Below are 23,792 nucleotides of genomic sequence, written 5' to 3' on the forward strand. Positions count from 1 at the left end.
CTCAAGGACAGACACGGGCGAGAAATTATGACTGCTTCGATTCCACTACTCATTGACTAAACACAGATTCAATTAAACCCAGCTGAAGGTCACGAGGTAATACAATGTAAGCGAGTCTGGCGCTGTGCTTAATGGAAGTCCTCATGGCTCTGGTAATATTTAATCCAATGGCCCATCCTGACTACCCACGTGTGTCAGGCATTTATATACCATGAGAGCTGTCATAACCTGAGTGTTGGGAAAGAAGTGTCACAGTGGGGAAGGGGCCTGTCTGAGGAATGTGCTTCAAATTCAAAGACTAATGTTAACAACCGTGTTACTTAATGTTGCCAGATATAGAAAGATAATAGTGTTATTGTTGAAAACAGTCTTGGCGACAGAGAAGAAAGAACAGATAGTGATCAAAGAGAAGGAGGGGGTGACACAGGTGAGGAGGTAGTAAAGTACAGTGGGCGGGGAGTGGATACTATGGGAGGGAGAGAAAGGGGGAGGGAGCGGGAGAAAAAAAAGAGATAAGGAGGAAACAGGCGAAGGAATTTGCGAGGAACTGAAAGCAGCGGAGGGCGGTTGAGGGGAAAGGGAGGAGCGCTGAGCTGTCAGCAAGGTTACACATGAGAAGTCTGGGGAGGAATTAAAACAAAAGCACAGAGAGGCAGGGACAGAGTAGAACAGGTAGAGTTGGTAAGAAGTAGGTTTCAATCTCACCTCACAGCTAATTACCACTTTCTCACTTTGGTGCAAGGAAGTAAACAGAAAGTAAGAGAGAAAAGCAGAACACACAAACAGAAAGGGCAGCTGAAGGCAGGAGAGGAGAAAGCAGAAGTAACAAGAAAAGGAGGGAGAGAGCGGTTAAAAAAAGTCGTGTCCAGGAGATTAATTGAGGGAGAGAAAAGAAAAAAAGGAGCGGCGAGGGAGAAAAAGTAAGAAAACAGCAGATACTCATTGACAGAGAGGACTGGACTTAACTCCATGGACTACTGACATCAGCAAAACAAGGGAAAGAAGAGCGTCAGAAAAGAGGTCACTGCGGTGCAGCAGCAGTTAGCTTTCCTGAGAGTGTCTACTATGCAACCAAGACAGCTGAGATAGACAGAGTCAAGCACAGAGACTCAGTTCTCAAAGACAAACTCTCTGTAACAGCACCATGTTGATGAAAGAGTACCGTATATGCATGCCACTGACTGTGGATGAGGTAAGTGTGTTTGTCTTTCCCACACTTTTTCTGTCACACACACACACACACTGAGTTTTCCCCTCCAACAACTGTAAATTGGAAGACAAGAGGGGTTTATATTTCAAATGTGGAAGTGTTGTTTCAAGTTGTAATCTTGAAAGTGTTAATGTGCTGATAAGAAAACTGCCAACAGAGCACACAGACCTCCTGTAGCTGCTCTGTGGGAGCTTGGCACATTGGGTAGCGAGGTATGTTCAGCACCAACGGACTCGGCCAATCTGACGGAGCCGACGCGAAACACCTGGCCGGCAGCATCATAGCACTGCTGTTGTGTCTAAATTATCTCCCCCATCTGTCTCCCTCTCTGCTTCCCTCGCTCGCTGAAGCGCTCCTCGCTGCACAGAAACTAGTTGGACTGGTTACGGCTTGGCCAGACCTAAATGCAAACAAAGGCATTTGGCCTGCAGGTTTGTAAACAAAGGAGATCCCGCCAGAGGGAAAAGGGGGGAGGAAGAGGGAGTTATGCGCCAAAGTGCCCTTCAAAAGAAATGTCCTCACCACCTCTTATACCGTCCCTCCGCTCCCTCCCCTTCAATTCTACCTGTTACCATAACAATGACAGTGACAAATAGCAGTCCAAAATAGGATTTACTGTATCAGTACAGGGCACACAGAAACTTGAGCTTGCAGCAAATCCTCTTTCGTCTGAATGTAATGCAAGTATAACTGCAGCTTATTTGAGGCAGTGGTATCAAATTGTGACATTTACCTTAGTGCAAGCCATTTACAACATCCTAAACTGTGCTCCACTTTTAAGGGGTGCATTGTTGATTTTCAGGTATGAATTATCCAGTAAGCACTCCTGTAACACAATATAGCTTGGTGATGTTGAAGAATGTTCACTATTGTATTCTACTGTGAGAAAAGCAGACAGGTGGCAGCTGTGGTTTAGGTGACAGAGTTAATCACCCTTTAATTGTAGGGTTGGTGGTTGTAACTCAGCTTTGATTCATATGTTGAAGTTTCCTTTAGCGAGATACTGAACTCCAAGTTGCCCGTATGAAGGAAAAATGTAAGTCACTTTGAGCAAAAGTGTCTGCCGCGTAAACATAATGCAATATGAAAGTGCTCATCTAAATTACACAATAATGTGCATTATATACTGTATATTTATCTAACTTTTTTTGGGGGGGGGGGATTAGATAAAAATGCTTGTGGTGGTTATTCTGGGAAAAGGTTTTTGTAAAATGTTGTTTTGCAAAATCTGTCTCATTTTCATTGTCAGTGATCCAATCCAGGGTTACATAACAAACTCAAGTCTTTCCTTTTATTACTTTATCACAAGTTTCTTTTTTTAAAAAGTTGCCTTGAGCATATTTTTTAAATCATAAATTCTTTCATTTTCAGTTGCTGTCACACTGACACTATCTGCAGAGTCGCCGCCCCTCAGTGATGAGCTATATTTACACTTCATGCAGGAATTTATATCAAACTCACTGATTGTAAACCTATCCTCACCAAGACAGTATGAGGAAAATACATGCCAAATACTGTCAGTGAATGAGTTTCTCTACACATCTGTCATCACAGCTTTTCAGAGTGCGTAGTAGTGATTTAAGGATATATAAGTCTTTCAACTTCCTGCTGAAATTAACTAGAAAAGTGAAAAAGATCCAAAACCTTTGTGTGGGATGGGCTGACTACTTTGTAGCATGTAAGTCTTAAGACTAACACGCTACTTTTTTTTTTTTTTACTGTGTAAAAACATCCATCACTGTGATTAATTAAGTTCTATGAATACTCAATAAGTAAATATTGAATGTTGACATTCCACAGTAATTGGAACAAGAAGGAGGAGTGTCACAGTGATTTCGACAGTGTACAGTGAAGGATGACAAACTGATATCTGCCCTCGTCTTTCTCTCTTCCTCCCCATTTTTCTCTGTTTCTCCTTTTAATTAAAATAATACTTTAGTGGCACATCGATATAGGGCGACAAAATGAATTACATTACGGTGGCCACAGCAGAACAGTTTGTGTTTTCAGTATAATTTTATTGCTTTTTCATAATAACTTTATAAACAGAGTTCATCAAGCGATTTGCAATTAAAGCAAACATAATCATGTACACAGAAACAAGTTATGGAGGAATACAAAGAGATACTGTAGATTGCAGCATCAGTGGAAAAAAATAATTACTGTGTAATGCACGTCATTTTAAATTGCTGAAAAGACAACACTGATTCTGTCAGGCTGAGCTCATCCATAGAGCCGGTGCCCAAAGGCATCGTCCTCTTTCGACTCACTAACACAAAATACACCCGACTCATTGGCATCAAGCTCAAACTAGGCCTGCACTAGACAAGAAAGTCCCATCCCCCCTAATTTACACACCATGCATTCACCCTCACTGGCCAAATTAAATTTTGATGTCTGATATGGTCACTTGAGGGAAATCTTTGTACACAGCAAGTGACTATTTAAAAAATGAAGAGCAAATACAAAACTTGTGCCTAAGCAGCACTGAGTAGGCTAAGTGCCTGTCGAGACAAAACCAGACTCAGCAACTGTGGCTGAACCTGCTGCCAGGATATTTTCTGTTGTTGTTTTCTCACCAGCTACTAAGAGCTTCCACTAAGTGGGTGGTGCTTATTATAATTACTTCAATGGAGTGCGCAGTTTATTGATTTGATGTGACCGGATGAACAGACACGTAATACATGTTGCATGTACAAAGTAGACAGAAATAACAATACAAATACCTGCTCAGTTTAAATTTTGCAACACTGTCTTTATGCATGACCATAATCAACAAACACTTTGTGAATGAAACTGACCCTGCACTCACTTTGATGGGAGATTGAGGATGATGGAAGATGATTATACTTTCAGCTTCACGTTTTCTCATCACAGTTTTGTTTTTTTTCTCTCTTTACCCCATCCCCCATCTTCACCACTGTAAACCCCATCCTAAACCTCTCCTCGGGTTCCAGTATAGGATTGGGCAGCTGTACATGATCAGTAAGCACAGCTGTGAACAGAGTGGTGGGGGAGAAGGGGTGGAGGTGGTGAGGAATGAATCAGATATTCATCCCCAGCACGGCCCAGGACAGCTGACCGAGAAGCGAATCTACCTCAGCAGGTAGAGTGCACTCTAATGATTCTGTTGCTGAACTATAATTCTGCCAATTTGAAAACTGAGCTTTATCCTCAGGTTGCCAGTTCTTCTTCAATCTTTGATCTCTTACTTCACTGTAAAGCAGGTTGAAGGTATCACTACTGACAAGCCATAAGAGATAAACAGCACAGTAATAGCCATACTACAGTGGAACCTGCCTACATCCAAAGTCCAAATACCAGAAACATGTTGAGGCCTATACTGTGGGGTTACAGTGGAAATGTTATTGTACTGTAATGAGCTCATTGGCCAGAAAACAGTTCAAGTATTTTTGATTGTGTAAATACAGACTGGGAAAAACACACCCACGTCATCCTGATGGTGGTAATTATAGGATATGTGGGACATTTTTAGCCTCTGATATTTATCTTCTATTGTTGAAAATACATCAGTGTATTAAAAGGTATTAAAAGCTATTCATACCGTAACCATATGCACAATAAGCACAAATTATCAGGTACTTTTTGTTAATTGTTAGTCATACATTCAAAATAATGGTAACAATTTACTTTAAATCCCCCTATTTAGCATTTAGAAGCAGTATGTTAACAGGTAATAAATGGTTTATAAATGTTGGGCATCCATAAATGCAGGCTGGTGTATAAATGGATGATGAATGACAATACAATAAAATACAGATGTAATGATATAAAACATGTCTTAAAGGTCCTATATGTTAGAATTATGAAGCAATTTACATGTATTAATTGTTTTTTATTGCCAATGAGTGAACGAGTTGTAAACTCTAAAGATGAGACCTTCCACAACTTTGTTGGTTGGGTCTATCAGCCTTTGGAGAGATTTCTATGTGAAGGACCTGGGCCAGATTTTCTGTAAAAATCCAACGGATGTGACGTTTTTGCATGCTGCAGAGTGCCTAGCCTCTCTCCAACTAACGTCAACATATGACCAACACCCACCACAATAAAAACAGGGCTATCCGAGTAGAAACACCCTGCAGATATTGGTTCTCCAGCTAATGAGACAGCTAGCTGCCTCCATCAACCACTACGCATTTCACAACAAAACACCTCTGCAATGACAAGTCGCCCACTCCCGAGCACACACACACACAACTAAAACAACATTATTTCCTCAACAAAGGAGCAGAAAACAAGCTCCAGAGCGAGAGCAGAACATAACTTAACCCTTTTGTTTTTCCTGTTGGTAGTCCAAAGGTGGTAATAAGCACACATTTCACAACAAAACCACAGTGCGTTGCTCCCCAGGCAAAGCTTGCTGAGCCGACCGGTGTTTAGTAAACACGACTGGTAAAAAATAAGTTGGCGGCTTGTGGGTGGGGTCAGCTTTCTGGCAGAGAGTTAGATGAGAACATCTCATCTAATTTTCTGGTATTGATCTTTCTGGCAGGAAAATATAGGCAAATATAAAGCCACAGCTGGCATCTGGTTAGCTTAGTTTGCATGAAACAGGGCAAAACAGCTAGTCTTGCTCTGTCTAAAGGCTACAAAATACAAAATGCAGCTACTACCGCCTCTCAAGCTCACCAATTAGCATGTCGTATAATATATGTTGAATCTGTACAACAGCAAAAAAAAAAAAAAAAAGAAAGTGTAAAAATTACAATTTGAGGATTTACGGGGGTTATGACTGTTTGTTAGCTGGGAGCAGTTACCAGGCAACCTGCAGTGACTCCAGGAAGTTATTGCTGCAAGCAAAGAAATTGTCCGGAACGTAAACCCCTTAATGGGCAGATTTTGTAACCTTTGGAAATGAACAGGATACCCTTTTCCCCTTGCTTCCAGTCTTTATGCTAAGCTAATCTAACCGGCTGCTGGCTTCATATTACCATACAAACTTGAGAGTGATATTGATTTTCTCATCTAACTCTGCAAAAGGTGAATTAGAGTATTTCCCGAAATGTAAAATAATTGCTTTGATGTGCTGTCAATGTGCCACTTCAACTCCAAGTATTTATATTTTTTATAAATACTTCTTCACTTTCCATTACTAAACATCATACCCTTATGCAGTCCATGAGCTGTGGCTGAAAGCTCCTCAAGAAATCTTTTAAGTAGAACTCGTTGGTGGACACTGAGTTAAGATTTTTTTTTTTTGCTAAACTACTGCTTGCACGTTTAAGAATGAACCTTGAAACTCAATAGTTTTAAACCCGCCTGTGAAGACCAGTTTATAGACCAGTTATGAATGCTTCAGGAGAAGTACAAATACATTAACAAACACTTAAAAATGCATTTATGTCTACTTAAAACTATATTATTGTGCTTTATAATATACTGCTTATAAACCTTAAATAGGATGGGTTAAAATAAGAAGTGCAGGAAATTGAAGCATGACTGTAATGGCTGTTTTACTGTGGTTAAAGAATTATTTGATATTAACCCCTAAACCAGTGACAGTTCATCAATCTATTAATTGTGATTATGATGAAAGCCCGGTCTGAAAACAAGCAGAATTTTCTTTTAACTCTAAATTCATTTCCTAACCCTAAACTCACCTCACTCATTACCCTAATGTAACCTCAACACTAATTCTAATCACCACTATAAACCCAAGGCCTAATTCTAAAATAAACTCTTAGAGAAGTAAAGAAATGTTCTCACTGTGGAGGATTTTCCTAATCTCTGTGCTTGTGGGACATTTAGTCCTCATTAGTGAAGAAATGCCAGAACACACACACACATTTGTATTTCTATCTTTGTGAGGACCCTTATTAACATAATGCATTCCCTAGCCCTAACAAATACAAATAAATATCTAACTCCATCCCTCATCTTAAACTGAACCTAAACCTTTTTCTAACCTTTAAAACCAAGTCTTAACCCTTAAACAGCTCTTTGAAGGTCCTCACATTCCAAAAATGTCCTCACTCCCGAGGTCTAAATCTCAAACTGGTCCTCACAAAGATAGACATACGAGTTTACACGCACACACTCTTAAGTACAGTGAGTGCAGAATGTATCCCACCTCAATCATGTTCTGACATGTGACCTAGAAGCTACAGTTACAATTCATCACCACAGGTGTAATTGGGAATGAGTCATACAAATGAACGCTGTGGTGAGAGTAGCCTACAGGTAATCTGGCTATAAATGGCACAAAAACCACTTAGAATCTCTCTGTCTCTCTCCATAATCTCTCTCTCGGACTCTTACCCACTCTTCCACTCTCTCCGACTGATTCTTATTTCTTCTTGTTTTGGATTCAGTAAACTGCCGTCTTGGGCGAAAGCGTTCATCCCGCGATTCTTCTATGTGACAGAGAAGGCCTGGAACTTCTACCCATACACCATCACAGGTGCTTGTGTGTTTGTGTTTGAGTGTCTTTGTTTGTGTTAAACATCAGGTTACTTTCACCTTAATGCATTATACAAAACTTATTTACTTTTAACAGCTGGTTTTCCTGGTACCATCAAATATTTATCATTGTGTATGCATGTATTCCCCTGTGGTACCATGGAGCTATTGCGTGTTCATGCATGTATGAGTAACTAATGCTGTTTCTCCCTTTCCATATTGAACGTCCCTGGTGCTTCAGAGTACTCAGTAAGTATTCTCACACTTCATTTACTGTACATGAATGCAACAGAGCTCATTCTCATATCTTTCCAGTATCAGATGATCTAATCTGCACTAGCATCCACTCTCTGTGTCTCTACCCCTCAACTCTTTTTCCTCATTTTTACCTCTTGTCACCCTGTAGGTATCATTTCTCCCCAAGTTCAGCATCCGTATTGAGACGAGATTTGAGAACAACAACGGCAGTAACGACAATGTAAGTATGAGGGAGAGAGAGCGAGAGGTGAGAAAGATGGAATGATTAGAGGGGCAGGGGGAGAAGACAAAGAGAAGGAGAGAAATCACAATTTTCTCTACAGCGCAAAGAAAATGTTCATCAAATTGATGTGCCCATTACAAGGAAAACAAGCAAAGCACAAAATGCACTATTGGCAGATCTATTAGCCAGACATGCAGCGCGGTGAGCACGGCTGCCATGCTGCATTTTGTCCAAGGCCAACACACATAAAAATGCACACACAGACATTCACAAGCAATTGCAACTCTGTGTGGTTCTGGTGCTTGCGCCCGGTAATCAAGAAAGTAACAAGACCCAACATGTCAAAAAATGGAGATCTGGGGATCTGCTTGAGAGAAATGTGGTGATTCCTGTTTCATGTCACTGGTTGTTAAATGTTACATAAGTTTATTCCAAACAAACACCCATGACCTACACACATGATCATGTAACCTTCGAGGCTTTCTGTTTTTCTATGAATATATACACCACACAGAAGACAGAGCGAGACAATGAGTCTGACGAGAAAACCGTGAGAGCATCATGCCCTGAGCATGTTGTAGAGAGCAACACAATACATCCAGCTAATGCAACACATTCCATGAGAGGGAGCAAGACCTTGGGTAGACACAGACCAGAGAGAGAGCACCACAGGAGCGTAGCGGGCTATTATCTAACACCAGGTTTTTTTTATTTGTTAGTTTTCAGCTGTGAAATGTACAACTTCGGCGGAGCATTAGAACAAATTTTTGACAAGGTCAGATAAAAGTGCGCCCACCACCCACCACCATCCCTCTCAAGGAAAAGTGTATTCCGCCCTCATAACTCTTCTTTTATCCCTCTCTTTTAATATCCCTTCTGCATCCTTGTTTTTTTTTTCATCCTCGCCCGCTCCTCTCTCTGTCTGTTCTCTCCTCTGCTCACTCCAGTGTAAGTTGCTCCAAGGGCCTCAGGGTGGGATATAGAGAGGGGTGTTATGGTGTGTGACCTCAGTTTTCAACACAGTTACTCATCTACTCTCATCCTTTCCTCCACTGAGTGAGTGAATGTATATGTGTTTGAGAGGGTGTGTGAGTGTCTGCTCTCATTATACTGTATGACCTCCCCGCATCTGTTTGAATGCAGGTGTTTGGGGACACACCGACTCCAGCAGAGGATGTGAGTGTACTGGATATCCTGAGTGACCCCATCCCTGAAAAGCACTACAAAGAGTCGGAGGTACATACTGTTCTTATATTAACACACAAACATATACTGTTGTTTACTCTTTTGAATCAAGAAAAAAAAGTGTTTTAATTACATTGAAGGAATGGTTCAATATTTTGGGAACTATGCTTTGGGAAACTGGGAGGCTGTTGTATAAAGGGTTAACCACAGTTAAATGCTGTAGCCAATCGTAATACATGTTCAACAGATATACTGGACAGAAGTTGTGGGGCTTGCTCCTGATGAAGTAAAGTCTTAACAGCAACCTCACTTTCTGCCTTGTTATTATAGATAACTTAACATGGTGTCAGAATAAAGCTTAGAAAAGTTATCTGAAGTCGCCCGAAGGGGGGAGAAGGATGTGCCTCCTTAAGACAGTCAAAAGCCCTCCTGTGTGAGAAATAGAATTAGTGAGTAGCTAAATGGGCTAAACAAGCTAGCAGTGTCGAAAAAAAATTGTTGGCCAACCATAAATTAAGTAAAAATAAGTTGGGGAATAACACAGGAAACAGGCTGTGGATAAGTCAGACAAAAATAAATGAGCAAATTAACAGAAAACTACGTGAAAGGCAGAAAAGATGAGTGAGCCAGCACAAGCAGCAGCAGCTCCAGTTAGCAGTGTACAACTGACCCCACCAGCAAAGTCTGATTTTAATAATACAAGTGAATGGTCAAAGTGGATAAGACATTTTGAGCGCTTCAGAATAGCATCAAGCCTGGATAAACAGACACAAGAATATTGAGTAAATACACTGATGTACACTCTAGGGGACAAAGCTGAGAACAAAATGAATGTCTTGCCCTTAAATGATAATCAGGAAAAATCTTATGAAGATGTGAAACAGGCTTTTGAGAAACACTGTGTGAGCAAAAGGAACATTACTGTTGAGTGTGCACGGTTCAACAAGCACAATCAAGAGCCTGGAGAAAGTGCTGAAGCATTTATTACTGCCGTCCATAGTCTAGCTGAACATTGTGCATTTGGAGATCTAAGAGAAGAATTGATCAGAGACAGGATTGTTGTTGGCCTAAGAGATGAAAAACTGTCTGAGTCATTGCAATTAGATCATGAACTCACATTAGTCAAAACTATAGCCAGGGTGCATCACAGTGAGGAAATAAAGAAGCAGCAGCCAATACTACGTGGCAGCTTAAATGAGAGGCAGTCAGAGAACTTAGATGCAAGGCGGCAGACCGAGAGAGGCACAAAAGGACAAAAATAGAGCCCACAAGTCAAGCCAGAAAATAAAAACAGAGCCACAGGTTGTGGAAGATGTGGAAATGCAACAAATCACCAGAGGAAGGACTGCCCCGCCAAAGATGCAGAATATCACAAATGCAGATTCTGCAGACCATTGAGCAGAAGGTGTCACGTTTCTTGGTGGTCATTCAGATTGACAGTGTTGAACATGAGAGGACAGAAACTCTTGAGTTGAGTGGAGAGACAGCGGAGTTCAAATTCGACACTGGAGCTGGAGTTAGTTATTCTGAGCCACCACTAATCTACAGACAAGCATGGGACGCTGCAGCCGCCCAGGATACCCCTGTATGATCCGGGCAGGCAGCTCCTGGACGTAAGAGGATACTTCAAATGAGAACTGGAGTTTGGAAACAAGACAACTGAACAGGACATCTATGTGGTGGTCAAACTGATGAAACCTCTGTTGGGGCTTCTAGTCATTGAGGCCTTGACTCAGGTCGGAGACAACATCAGAAATAGTTACCCCATGGTGTTCAAAGGTTTGGGGAAGCTGAAGGACCCATACAAGATTGAACTGGAGCCAGGGGCCACACTATATGCCCTGTCTGCCCCACGTTGAGTCCCTCTCCCACTGCGGGATAAAGTCAGGGCAGAACTGGAAGGCATGGAAGCAATGGGAGGGATATCTAAGGTCACTCAACCCACTCTGTGGTGTGCCGGCCTAGTGGTTGTGCCCAAAGCAAGATCAAAGGAGAAACTCAGGCTGTCTGTAGATCTGACACCCCTGAATAAGTGGGTCAAGAGGGAGAGACATATCCTACCAGCTGTGGATCACACTCTAGCTATGATCTCAGGAGTTAAAGTTTTCACCAAACTGGATGCCACATCAGGATTTTGACAAATTCCCCTAACCGAAGACAGCACTCTCCTGACCACCTTCATAACCCCATTTGGTTGCTACTGTTTCAAAAGGCTGCCATTTGGGATCTCCTAAGCTCCAGAACATTTCCAGAGATGGATGATGCAAATGCTGGAGGGCTGCAAAGGAGTGGTATGCCACGCTAATGACATTTTGGTGTATGGCAAAGATCAGGCTGAACATGATACCAGGCTGCAACAGGTACTCAGGAGACTGAGAGATGAAGGGCTAACAAGGACAAACGTGAGTTTGCCAGGAGCAAAATTATGTTTCTCAGACACTGCATCACCACTGAGGGAGTCAACCGTGACCCAAGCAAGGTCAAAGCCATTCTGGAAATGCCGGATCCGACCTGTGTTGCCGACATCAGAAGAGTGATGGTCATGGCTGATTACCTGGGCAAGACCTGCCTCATCTGGCATCATTCACACAACCTCTGAAAGATCTTCTGTCTGAGAAGACGGAATGGTATTGGGGAGCATCAAACGAGAGGCTTTTCAGAGGCTGAAGTCAGAACTCAGCTCATTCGCTGTATACTCATCCAAAGCAGAAATGTGTCACCTGATGCATCGTCCTTTGGTCTTGGCACCGTACTGATCCAGAAACAGCCAGACAGTAGTGACTGTAAGCCAGTTGTGTTCATCTCTTGAGGTTTGTCTGATGCTAAGAAACACTATGCTTAGATTGAGAAGGAGGCATTAGCGGTGACCTGGTCATGCGAGCACCGGCAATCGTACCTGCTTGGTATGACGTTCACAATTGAGATGGATCACAAAGTTCTAGTGCCCCTACTAAGTACAAAGGCGCTGGACAAGCTTCCTCCTCAAATCCTGAGATTCCGACTGAAATTCTCCTATGACATTGTACATGTGCCCTAAGGCTGCTCATCACCGCAGACACACTGTCACAAGCACCAGTGGAGCACATGGTCACTCAGGCAGAAGAAGAGCAGGAGGCAGACATCCAAATCTTTGTGGACCCAGACAGTCTCTCCCAGCTACTGAAGTTAGACTGCAGCAACTTGCAGAGAGGCAGAAAGAAGACACCATCTCCAATACACTAATCCACAACTGTCTAACTGAGTGGCCTGACAAAGCCCACCTGCCACCTATAGGACCTTACTAGAAGGAGAGACAGAACCTGTCCCTAGCTGTGGATGTTCTCCTGAAATGAAAAAGAATTGCCATCCCCAGCTTGTTAAGAAAAGAAATGCTTGACATCCTCCATCAGGGCCACCAAGGGATAGTCAAGTGCTGAGCCAGGGCCCGCCACTCAGTCTGGTGCCCAGGACTTTCAGGTAATATTAGCCAGAAAGTTGGAAACTTTCCTATATGCACAAAACACAGAACAACACAGAGGGAGGAACCCCTGTTGACAACTTCTATACCTGAGAGACCATGGCAATGTGTGGAGACAGACTTATTCATCTGGGACAAGAACACCTACCTTGTAGTGGTTGAATATTTCTCTCAATATATTGAAGTCGCCCATCTCCATGTTGCATCAGCCAACACAGGCATATCGGCTCTGCAGAACATCTTTGCTCAGCATGGGGTCCCAGAGCTGCTGATGTCAGACAACGGCCCACAGTATGCCTGTACTCTCTTCAAAGACTTTGCCAGAGTGTGTGGATTCACTCACATAATCAGCAGCCAAAGATACCCACAAGCCAATGGAGAGCCTGAGCGAGTTGTGGCCACCATGAAAGGCTTGTGGAAAGAGGGAGGAGTTCATTCTAAAGCTTTACTTGTCATGGAGAGTAGCAGGAAAAGGACCCAAATGCCGGACAGCAAGCAGAGCAAATCTGAAGAAATTTCTTTATTCTGAGATTGTGCAGGCAAAAACAAAAGCTGGCTGATCAAAACAGAATACGGGACAAGCAGATCAAACTGAACAGGACTGAACAGACAGAACAAAGGATCCAACAAAGACTGAACTGAAAACCAGGACTTAAAAACTAACTGAACTAACGAGGAGATGAAGTGCAGGCGGGGAGATGGGCGGAGAAGCTCAGGAGAGGGAAGTGAGGCGACAAAACAGAAGAACAGACAGGGAGTCTTGGCATTGATTCTGCAAGTCTCTGAAACTCTTCTGGAGGGATAAACACCATTCTTCAAACAGATATTCCCTCATTTGGTGTTTTGATGATGGTGGTGGAGAGCGCTGTCTAACACGTCAGTCCAAAATCTCCCATAGGTGTTCAATTGGGTTGGTCGGTTGGGTCACTGTAGGGGTCAAGCATTCAGGTCTGTACCAGTTTTTCCTTTAATTTGTCACCTGTCTGTGTGTTACAAGCTCAGACAGACACTCACGTCCACCCAAGAGACTGAATTTATAAAGGTGCAATGTTGGTGAGAAACATAAGTGTTACATGTGTTGCAAAAAAAAGAAAATGACTTGGTTTCAGTTAAAGTGGTTATGGTTCAAAAGAAATGAATGGGATCATTAATGTGAATAAAAATAAGGCTAAGCATTTTTTCTTGTTGTTAAATGCTAAAAGAAAAGGAGAAAGAAATAGATACTAGTTCAACAGGTATGTGGAAGTTGTAGGGCTTGTTCCTGACAAAGTTAAGTGTTAACAGTAACCTCACTCTCTGCCTTGTTATTATAGATGATGACAGACCAATGCCACTCTCAAGTCTTTGCACTAAGTATAGAGCTAAAGGCAAGGGAAAATGAGCTTTTAGCTTAACTTAGCATGAAGACTGGAAGACGCCTAGCTAGCCTGGCTCAGTCCAGTTCAAAAATACAACTACCAGTATCTTGTTGATTTAACTTGAATACAAAGAAATACAGAAGTATAAAAGGGAAAGACAAAAGAAAGAGGTAGATATAGAGGAAGGAAGTCAATGCAGCTAATCACTGGTTGCAAAGCAGTAGTTACAGCTCATAACTCTCCATAAAGACACAATATGTCTTTTTTTACATTGCAAAGAAGCATATTTCCTAAAATGCTGAATTATTTGTTTAGGAAATATAGAAATAATGTGGACACCAGCACACAAATTATCATACAAAATGCAAAAACACTCTTTTTCTTTTCTTTACTTGCTTGTGTTTTTGCTTCTGAAAGAGCATAAATCAGTAATACACCCACACACTTTTCCCAATCTGCCCAATCTTCATTCCCTTCCCACTAAGTCTCACACATTTTTACTGCCAGCCAGTCCATAGACCCAAAGGTCAATTCACAGGACTGGTACATGCAGATAAACACACATTGACACAGGTGCAGATACATAAATAAGCGCACATGCATTCACGTACATGCAAAAAAAAAACAAAAAAAAAACGCAAGCACACCAATCTCATGGATTGCAGTCATCCTTTGGTCATAGATGCATAATGTATGTTATCACACTTTTCTCTTATGAAATGTGTTGAGCAACAATCTGCTTCCACCTCCACACACATACTGTATCATCACACTCACTCTCTCATACACATACATACACATCCATAGCTTCCCTCTGAACATGCCTCAGAGGGCCAAAGTTTCTGCAGACTCAGCAAGTAGCATATAGACCCACTGTTTGCTCTTTGTAGGACCTGAGTTGCTGGCAGTCAAGTAAAACTGGCCGAGGGCCTCTGGAGAAAGGCTGGATAGAGGACCACAGGCCCATTATGTGCTCCTATAAGAGGGTGCAATGCAGCTTCGAGGTCTACGGCTTCCAGACCAGGACTGAAGAGTTCATACACAAAGTGAGACAAAGTTTTCTTTTTCCCTGTGCTGATGTTAAGGGGGTTGGATCAAGATAAGATCTGCAATTAAAGATACAAGCTTTTACAGGTGTAAGACAAAGTGAAAAAATTAAAATTTACATCTAATTGAATTTAATGAAGTGTTCTGCTCAATTTGAGTATTAATTTCTGTATGTTAGAGTCTTTCACTTCACATTTGGAGTGAAATGATGATCCTCAACAATCCTGAATGATTATTTGTTATTTGAATGTGCTGTGTTGCATTTTGATAAATAAATCATTAACATATTAATTTATAGACATTAGTATTATTACCAAGTCCAACGACAAGAAGGTTGTTAGCCCCAAATGACCTCTGCACTGTATCTTATGTAATGCACCACTGGGTCAGATTTATTAGGATTTTTTTCTGTATTCTTTCTATTCTAGTCTTCTCTGTATTTCTCTGGAAAGTTTTCAGAGTTTCTGACTATGGAGATTGGTGGATTAAGTTAAACAGCTAGTGGAAAAATCACTTTCACAAGAAGAAAAAAAATGCTCAGTTAGTAACGTTATTACTGTGAAGCAAGAGTGTTTACAAGAAATGGGGTCTTAGTTCAAACAAAGCATATAATACCACTGAGATTAGTAAGTTTCCACTTATCTGAGATAAGGTACCGCTTATCTTAACCATGTTCTCATTTCTGTCAAGTAATTACACAAAGGTATGGCCATTATATTGACAATGACGTACTGTAAAATAATGCTCAATGTAGCATTTAACACAGAGCTGCACACAATGAATGTAGCATTTTAATGACTTTGTTTCTTTCCCGCCATGTTTTTGTTTTCTGTATCATCTCAGAACATCCGGGACATTCTTCTGGTTGGCCACAGGCAAGCCGTAGCGTGGGTAGACGAGTGGCACGGTGGGTCAGAAAAAGTCACAATGCAAATGTTTCACATTAAGATACAAAATATAACAGAGCAGTGCAGTTTTACTTTGTTGTATTTTTAAATATAACTTTACCCTCAATATACATGCGGTGAACTTTAATACATATTTGATGCTCTATTCTAATGCAGTGCGTGCTGTGCTATCCCCCACAGGGCTGAGTTTGGAGGAGGTGAGAGAGTACGAGCGGGCGATGCAAGAGAAGACCAACAGCAAAGTCAAATCAAGCCAGAACAACACAGGTGGGGTTGGAGCTCCTGACCTGCACTGTACAGAAATACCACAGAGAATCGGGAGGGGATGGAGGGGGAGGAGGGGAGTGGGGGAGAGGAGAGAGAATACAGCTGGATATGAGAGCTGTGGAGGTAGAGAGAGATGGAGGTGAAAACGGAGTGTAATGAGTCGCACAGTAGATGAAAAGAACAGTAAGTTTGAAATGTATAGTTGTGCTCCACGGTAATTATTCTTGCATTTAATTTCAGCATAATAAACAGCAGATATACTGTAGCAGAGCTGTGAGAATGTAAAGAAGAGGAGGCACAGAGAGAAAAACACACAGATTCCCATCCAAGGCACACATTTTTGGATCATTAGGAATTTACAATACATCTGAACAGCTATTTATTTACCCTGCCATGTAATCCACTGCTGTCAATGGACTGCATAATAGCATGAATTAATAACTCTTTAATGCTAACAGGCTTGAGCTGAGGCTGGTTGCACCACTAGTGCTTTAGCTGTGCCCTACAAGTACCCAGATGGCTGGTGTACATCTGTGAGAGAAAAATGGAGAGGGAAGAGCAGTCATAAGGCATTTCACAACACAAGGAGCAGTGAGGAGGGAGAGACAGAGGGTGTGTGCCCAGAAAAGGACGACAGAGAGACAGATGTAAAGGACTGAATAAGAGTGTAGACTGGCTCATGAAGTGATAATGCCACTGCGTCGGTCTGATAAACACTGTAATGCAGCCACCTGCTGAACTCTCCCCATCACCAGCCCTTGCAACATAAATAACCAGCCATTGCAGCACTTAGCTGCAAATGTCAGGCCTGGTGGAGTGTGTGGGCATATGTGTTGTCTGTGTGTGTGTGTGCGCGTGCATACGTGTATGTGTGTGTGTGTGTGTGTGTGTGTGTGTGTGTGTGTGTGTGTGTGGTCACCCTGCCCCCTGCTGGTTATTCTGGTGAACCTCAGCTGGATGTGAGAGATATCAAAGGTAGAATTCCCAATATGGCCCGTAGCATCTTGCTGCCTGCACTCTGCATGTACGCTCACTCTCTCTCTCTCTCTCTCTCTCTCTCTCTCTCTCTCCTCTCTCTCTCTCTCTCTCTGCGATATTGAGAGACATCAAGCTGCAACAAATCTGCAGTCATTGCTCAACCTGCTGCAGCTCGCTGCACCGCCATGACCCCCTACAGGCCAACCGCTGCTACTGCGTGTATCTCAGCACAGACCGAGTAATAGTTTTCATTTCATTCATCTGCTGTAATAAAAGTAAATGGATGTCATTTACTCTAGAGAGTCTAATAAAAAATCGGGTGTGTGAGTTGAATACCAACGAGGGATTTAACTAACTGTAATCTAAGTGTACAACACAGATTTTAAGTATACTTAAACAAATTGAAAACTCCAACACGGTTCTCCATTTGTTGCTTTTCTTCTCAGTGCCTCTTTCACTTTTCTTCCTCTTTTATCTCTGTCCTGTTGTTTCTTGCAACTCATGTGTATCTTATTGTTTCTCCATCTCTCTGCCTCTCAGTTTCAATTTGCTTTATTGGCATGACATGTTAAATTTATGGACAAAGGGAAAAGGAGCAATAAAAAAAATCTCTTATCTGTCTATCTATCCTTTCTTTCTTTCTTTCTTTCAGGCACACCAGCTGCCTCTCGTCCTGTTTTATCTCGCTCCATCTCCGTGACAGACGAGCGTTCCCTGAAGAAGATGGGAGTGACAACTGCAGCCATGTCTGACCCCTCGGCCTCTTCTGTGCCGCACAATCCCATTCGACTCAACTCCACCCCTGAATGATACCTCACACACACACACACACACACACACACACACACACACACACACACACACACACCCCTACTGTACAGTGCATACACACAGAAACCAAAGTCAACATTCATCAGAGCCATGTAATGCTATTTCTCGAACACAACCACATGCTGAATATAATCACATTGTAGAGGTTACTTGTTCTCCCAATTGTACAGCATTAATGCCACACAAATACTATGTGCCTGCTCAAAGACAATTTCTACTGTCACCAGTGTCTTCAACAGCCCGTAAATGCAGTGTATTTCAGAGCTTTCTCTCCATTCCTAAGCTATCATGAAGCTCACTGACCACCAGCAGGGCTCTACGATTGTTTCCCAGCCCCTGGCCAGAAGCCTACAGACAGATGCATAAGGAGTTTAATAGAGTGGATCTAATGAGAGAGCAGAGGAGAAGACGGGGGAGAGGGGGAGAGGGGGAGGGGGGCTGTCAATGCTATGGATCTGCTCTCCTCTCCAACTCAGCCAATAGGTCAGGCCAGGTGTATTGACAGAGGGCAGTGAGGCGTTGTATTGGCTCCTTGATCGCTTAGCTGAGAGTTGCAAATGGGTCAAGCCAAGGCTAAACTTCAATTATGAGTCAATGATCTGACCATTTATAAGACTATTAGCTTAATTTTTTTATGTACATTTAGAGGAGAATGGGTTCTAATCATCAGGGATGTTGGCATGATTTCACCGATTTGATGCATATAATGCAGAAATAGTACAGTTTACTTTTATTCTATTTGTTTTTAATTGTTTATTTGTAATATTAAGTATGAGGATGAATCAAGTGGAAAATGTATGAGGAAATTGCACTGTATAGTCTTTTATAATGGATTTATATCAATAAATACAATTTCTTTCCAATGAAAAGGTTCACTAGTGCCGTGATATCTGCACATATAAGTGAAAAAAATGGACTCCCTTTTGATCAGTATTGACCTGTAAAGATGGACCAGCTGCTGGCCCATCACAGAGCTCACATGTAATCTACTCACCAATTTCACACTTGTGTGCCATGTGGAAACAGCTTCCAGCAGCAGTGGACGTGAAAAGAAGCAGCCACTCGGTCCGGCCTAGTTTGGCTCTGTAGCTCGTAGCGGTTTTCTCTGCAAGACAAGGACGAAGAATAATGAATGTTTAACAGATGCAGGGTTGTGAGTTGGGCGTGTGTGCATGTCTGTCATCGCTGTATCACTTTATTGTACAAGACTTCAGGACAAAAGCCCAGGCTTGTCACGGAGAGACTTGGAAGTTCATGTGATTGACAGACATGGCAGCTTCCTTTGAATGGTGCATTAAATAGCTCACATTATGGGGCTCATTATAGGCGTCTTTTATCCATACAAATCAAGAGCCAGTATGACAATTTGTTATTAGGTTCCCGACAAAGGGCTGCAGATGTGCATTCACAAACACACACACACATAAATACATAAATACATGCACGCAAAACTCTTTCTCAGTGTCTCTTTTTACAGTAGCAGCAGGAGGCTGATATGAAAGAGCAAGTGCTCAACACAGCCAGTCCTGTTCACAAGTGCTGCAGAGGGAGCACAAACTGCCAGCTCTACTGCATTAACATTACCTCTTTCTCTTCTACTTCTTTGTCTCTCCCATTAAATTTTCTCTCTCATTATTACCGTCTCCGCTATTCTCCTCCGCTCCCTCTCCTTTCTCTCCGTCCTCCTCCTTTATTCTCCCTCTCTCATTCTTGAAATATCCCTTGATCTCCCTTTCTTTCGTTTTTCTTTATCTGTGTGTCCTCATCTGCGTTCCTCAAGAGGGCCTCTAAAGAAGATGTACTGTGTTCATTATATGGAAATGTTCCCCATGGTACATTATCATAGATCCTGACCCTGTAGCGCTGAATCATCCTGCTATTCCCAGTTCGCCCGTCAGACCCCACAAATAGTATGGCAGAGGAAAGATGGGACGCTCTCCAGAGTTGCACTGCCGTCTGCTCCACTAACTGTACTGTACATGTTACGCCCTGAAAAGGGGAGATAAAAATAAAGACGCTCTGACACGATGCTTCATCTCTGGCAGCTTCATTGAGAATGTATTATTTTCTGAAGTATTTACATAGGTACACAAGTTCTTTCAATATTTTTCAACAATAATGTGCATTTTCTTTCCATTTAAAGGTCAACTATCCAATCTTATTTTCTTCTTCTCTGTCACCTTTCTTTTACAGGTAAGTAAACAGGTAAGTATATTGTCATTTCTCACTTTTTCTTAAACAGGTAAAATCAAACGTGACAGGTAAATATTTATGAGAATGGTCTATTAATCAATAAAGAAACTTGAATTGTCAAACTTAAATCATCTGGAGTGAAATAATGATCCTCAACAATTCTGAATGATTATTTGTTATTTGAATGTGCCATGTGTTGCATTTTAACATAAATGAATCAAGTCCAACGCCAAGAGGGTTGTTAGCCTGAAATGACCTCTTCACTGTATCTTATGTAATGCACAATTGGGTCAGATTTATTAGGATTTTTTTTCTGTATTCTTTCTATTCTAGTCTTCTCTGTAATTTCTGGAAGGTTTTCAGAGTTTCTGACTATGGATGTTGGTGGATTAATTTAAACAGCTGATGGAGAAATCACTTTCAACACATTTATCCTCCACAATGAAGCAAAGCAATGAATCATGAAGAAAAACCAAAAACACTAAGAGCAAAACTAGCGATACCAAGTTTGCAACGTTATTACTGTGAAGCAAGAGTGTTTACAGGAAATGGGGTCTTAGTTCAAACAAAGCATATAATACCACTGAGATAAGTTTCCACTTATCTGAGATAAGGTACCACTTATCTTAACCATGTTCTCATTTCTGTCAAGTAGGCTAATTACACAAAGGTATGGCCATTACATTCACAATGACGTACTGTAAAATAATGCTCAATGTAGCATTTCACACAGAGCTGCACACAATAAATGTAGCACTTTAATGACTTTGTTTCTTTCCCACCATGTTTTTGTTTTCTGTATCATCTCATTCTTCTGGTTGGCCACAGGCTAGCTGTAGCGTGGGTAGACGAGTGGCACGGTGGGTCAGAAAAAGTCACAATGCAAATGTTTCATATTAAGATACAAAATATAACAGAGCACTGCAGTTTTACTTTGTTAAATGTCGTGGAAATAAGCAAAAATATTGTGTAAAACATTAGTATCCATTTGTCTCTTCTAGTTGTTATATTCTTTGTTCCTTATCATAGACAGTTACTTAAGAAATGAACACACAAACGTATTAGTAATTAACCACACACATCAGCACAGTAAAAGTTAACCACACATATACATTAGCAACCTCATACTCTGCATGCGTGTCTCACTGAGTTAAGCATGATCAAAATGTACACAATGGGCCAAATCCACAAAAATTGGGTTGCGCTGCATTTGCACCCGCAATCTGCCCCGTTTGAAGGTCCTATTCACAAAAGATTTTGCACCAATGATATGCCATAAAGTTTTGCATCTGAGTGCAATTTGCCCTTGTTTTGCGTCTGGTTGAGTAAGTTGAGCTGTTTCCAGTGTTTCAGGCTTTTCTCCACACAGACTGGTCGATAATGAAAACTGCAGAGAGCACAAAAGCCTCAATTTGCGTCACAAATCAACTTTCATAAATCAACTTTTTTGCTTCTTTTACTCCTCTAGTATTTCACATCTATAACATAATCTACTGAAATGTCAAAGTAAAGCTATTAATGTGACTCAGGCAGGTCAGACACGTGTTAGATTAATGTCTGAATCTTACAATAATGTCGTTCAGGTGTCACTGAATGTATCCGGGATGTCGCAAAAACTCAGTACTGATGTTTCTGTTTGTTGGCCACAGCTGGCTGCAGCATCACACAGCAGCTGAAACGATAAGTGCGTCTCCAAACTAAGAAAGAGGCTGCGTGCATTTACGCACACGGCACAGCAGCAGTAACTTCATTAACACTGGATCAATCAGGATCTGACGATAATTAATACTGTTTGGTGTGTAGGTGTGTTTGGCTACACACCTATAGGTCAGCTGTTACACCCAGATTCCAGGTTTATACGGTGGACTTGTTTGTAATGAAGCAGCCCCTTACTGTATGGATGAATCCTGAGCTCCGTCAGCGCTGTTATTTTTATTTTTATATCCGATATAAGCCCACAACCCCACTTGATCCACCCATATCTGACTGTAGATTTCGCCCTCATTCAATATCAATTCAGTATCATTCAATACCTGACAAGCTTGAAGATTTGAAGAGAGAGAGTGAGTGAGGATTGAGTCTGTTTTTGCAACGAGGCTTATTTGCATAGAAAGGGACCACTTTTGCGCCAAATGTATGAATGTTACCTAATTTACATACATGCAAATGCAACAGGCGCACCATGACGCTATTTGCTTGGCAGCGCAGTTTGCGGTGCATTGTGAATTACACGCTATCTTCTTGCCTCATTTGCACTGGTTTAGCGGTCGCAAAAGCCGCGCAATCCTTTTGCGGATTTAGCTCAATATGTGTTGCACCTCTGCTGGCCACATGCCGCAGGTCAAGCGCATGCGCAAAACCGCTAAGTAGCAGATTCGATAGGTAGCACAAATCAACAGAACACCTGCCAATGTTTGAACGGAGTTTAGCTAGCTGCTTAACAGTGTACCAATTAACAACCTAAAAATCAAAATAATGCTTCCAAAACACTCAACATTCAATCAGCACATTAACAAAAACAAACAAAACAACTTAGCAAACATATTCCAACGTTCAAGAGCATAAATAATCATTTCGTACCTGAAAAGGAGGGATATCAATAAAGATGCTTCGACGTGTCCTTTCCGACAGCTTCATTGAGAATAAGGCCGACAGCTCCCCTTCCGGCCTCTGCAGGCATGAGTAATCAATCAATCTCTCAAAAATGCTCAACAACTAGATCATAGATTAACTCCTCTGGCAGTTAGCTATCCTTATACTTTTTAAATCTGTTAGCCTTATTTTTTTTTAACATATTAACCTGCTTCTTTAGGGCTTAAACATTTTAACCTCTTTCTTTAGGGCTTAAACATTTTAACCTCTTTCACAAGACTTTGTTTTGATAGGACTTTTTACATTTATAGTTATGATCTATTTATAAATGAATTCCCTTTTGTGTCTGGATCAGCTTCCTAATAAAGTCAATCTATCACACACTCCCCTGCAAAATAAGATGTCGTCCCAACAAAGTTTATGTACCAAGGGTTCTCAACCTGATATGTTCTAGTTGTCTCAACTGTCTCTTCAGGGTGATAGCAATGCAGTGACTGTTTTTGGCATGGCGATAAATATGGATGTACTGCCTTATACATGACTCCATTAAATCCAGTGATCTTTTCGCTTCAGTCAAACAGTCTTTTTCTGTACTGAACAGCCCAAATCTGTTTTATGCCTTGTATCCCTGCATGAATAAGGGTCGCTAAACTTGTGTGTCTACATTGTCACTGGTTGAACTTCTCTATATAGTCTGAGTTGATACTGGTAAAGCATTTCATGTGCTGCACTATAGCATGCTGGAATCCCAAAGTGGTCATAGGTGAAGATTTTAGGGGCTCATCTTTCTCTCTTTGGTCGGTCATGTCATTGTTCTCTGTCATCTTCATCTGAATCTGGATACGGGGATACCAGACTCTCATCT

General features: G+C 41.6%; 1 protein-coding gene and 1 long non-coding RNA gene across 2 annotated transcripts in view; one reads left to right on the plus strand and one right to left on the minus strand.

The window, feature by feature from the left end:
- The window catches only part of LOC137191309 (uncharacterized), a 31,435-nt gene extending 8,371 nt beyond the window's left edge, over window positions 1–23,064 (minus strand). The window contains exons 1-2 of the long non-coding RNA XR_010930386.1: window positions 22,916–23,064; window positions 19,137–19,247 (exon numbers count right to left, since the gene is read on the minus strand). This is a non-coding gene — a long non-coding RNA (uncharacterized lncRNA). The remainder of the gene's footprint in view (window positions 1–19,136; window positions 19,248–22,915) is intronic.
- pitpnc1b (phosphatidylinositol transfer protein cytoplasmic 1b) lies at window positions 612–18,959 on the plus strand. The gene is made up of 9 exons (XM_067601298.1): window positions 612–1,192; window positions 4,168–4,316; window positions 7,543–7,639; window positions 8,037–8,108; window positions 9,255–9,347; window positions 15,002–15,157; window positions 16,002–16,065; window positions 16,247–16,333; window positions 17,964–18,959. Exons 1-9 carry the CDS (start codon window positions 1,145–1,147, stop codon window positions 18,119–18,121), a joined length of 924 nt encoding a protein of 307 aa, XP_067457399.1. The 5' UTR covers window positions 612–1,144; the 3' UTR covers window positions 18,122–18,959.
- Window positions 23,065–23,792: the final 728 nt, after the last annotated feature.

This window comes from Thunnus thynnus, chromosome 10 (assembly GCF_963924715.1).
Source record: "Thunnus thynnus chromosome 10, fThuThy2.1, whole genome shotgun sequence".
Lineage (NCBI taxonomy): Eukaryota > Metazoa > Chordata > Actinopteri > Scombriformes > Scombridae > Thunnus > Thunnus thynnus.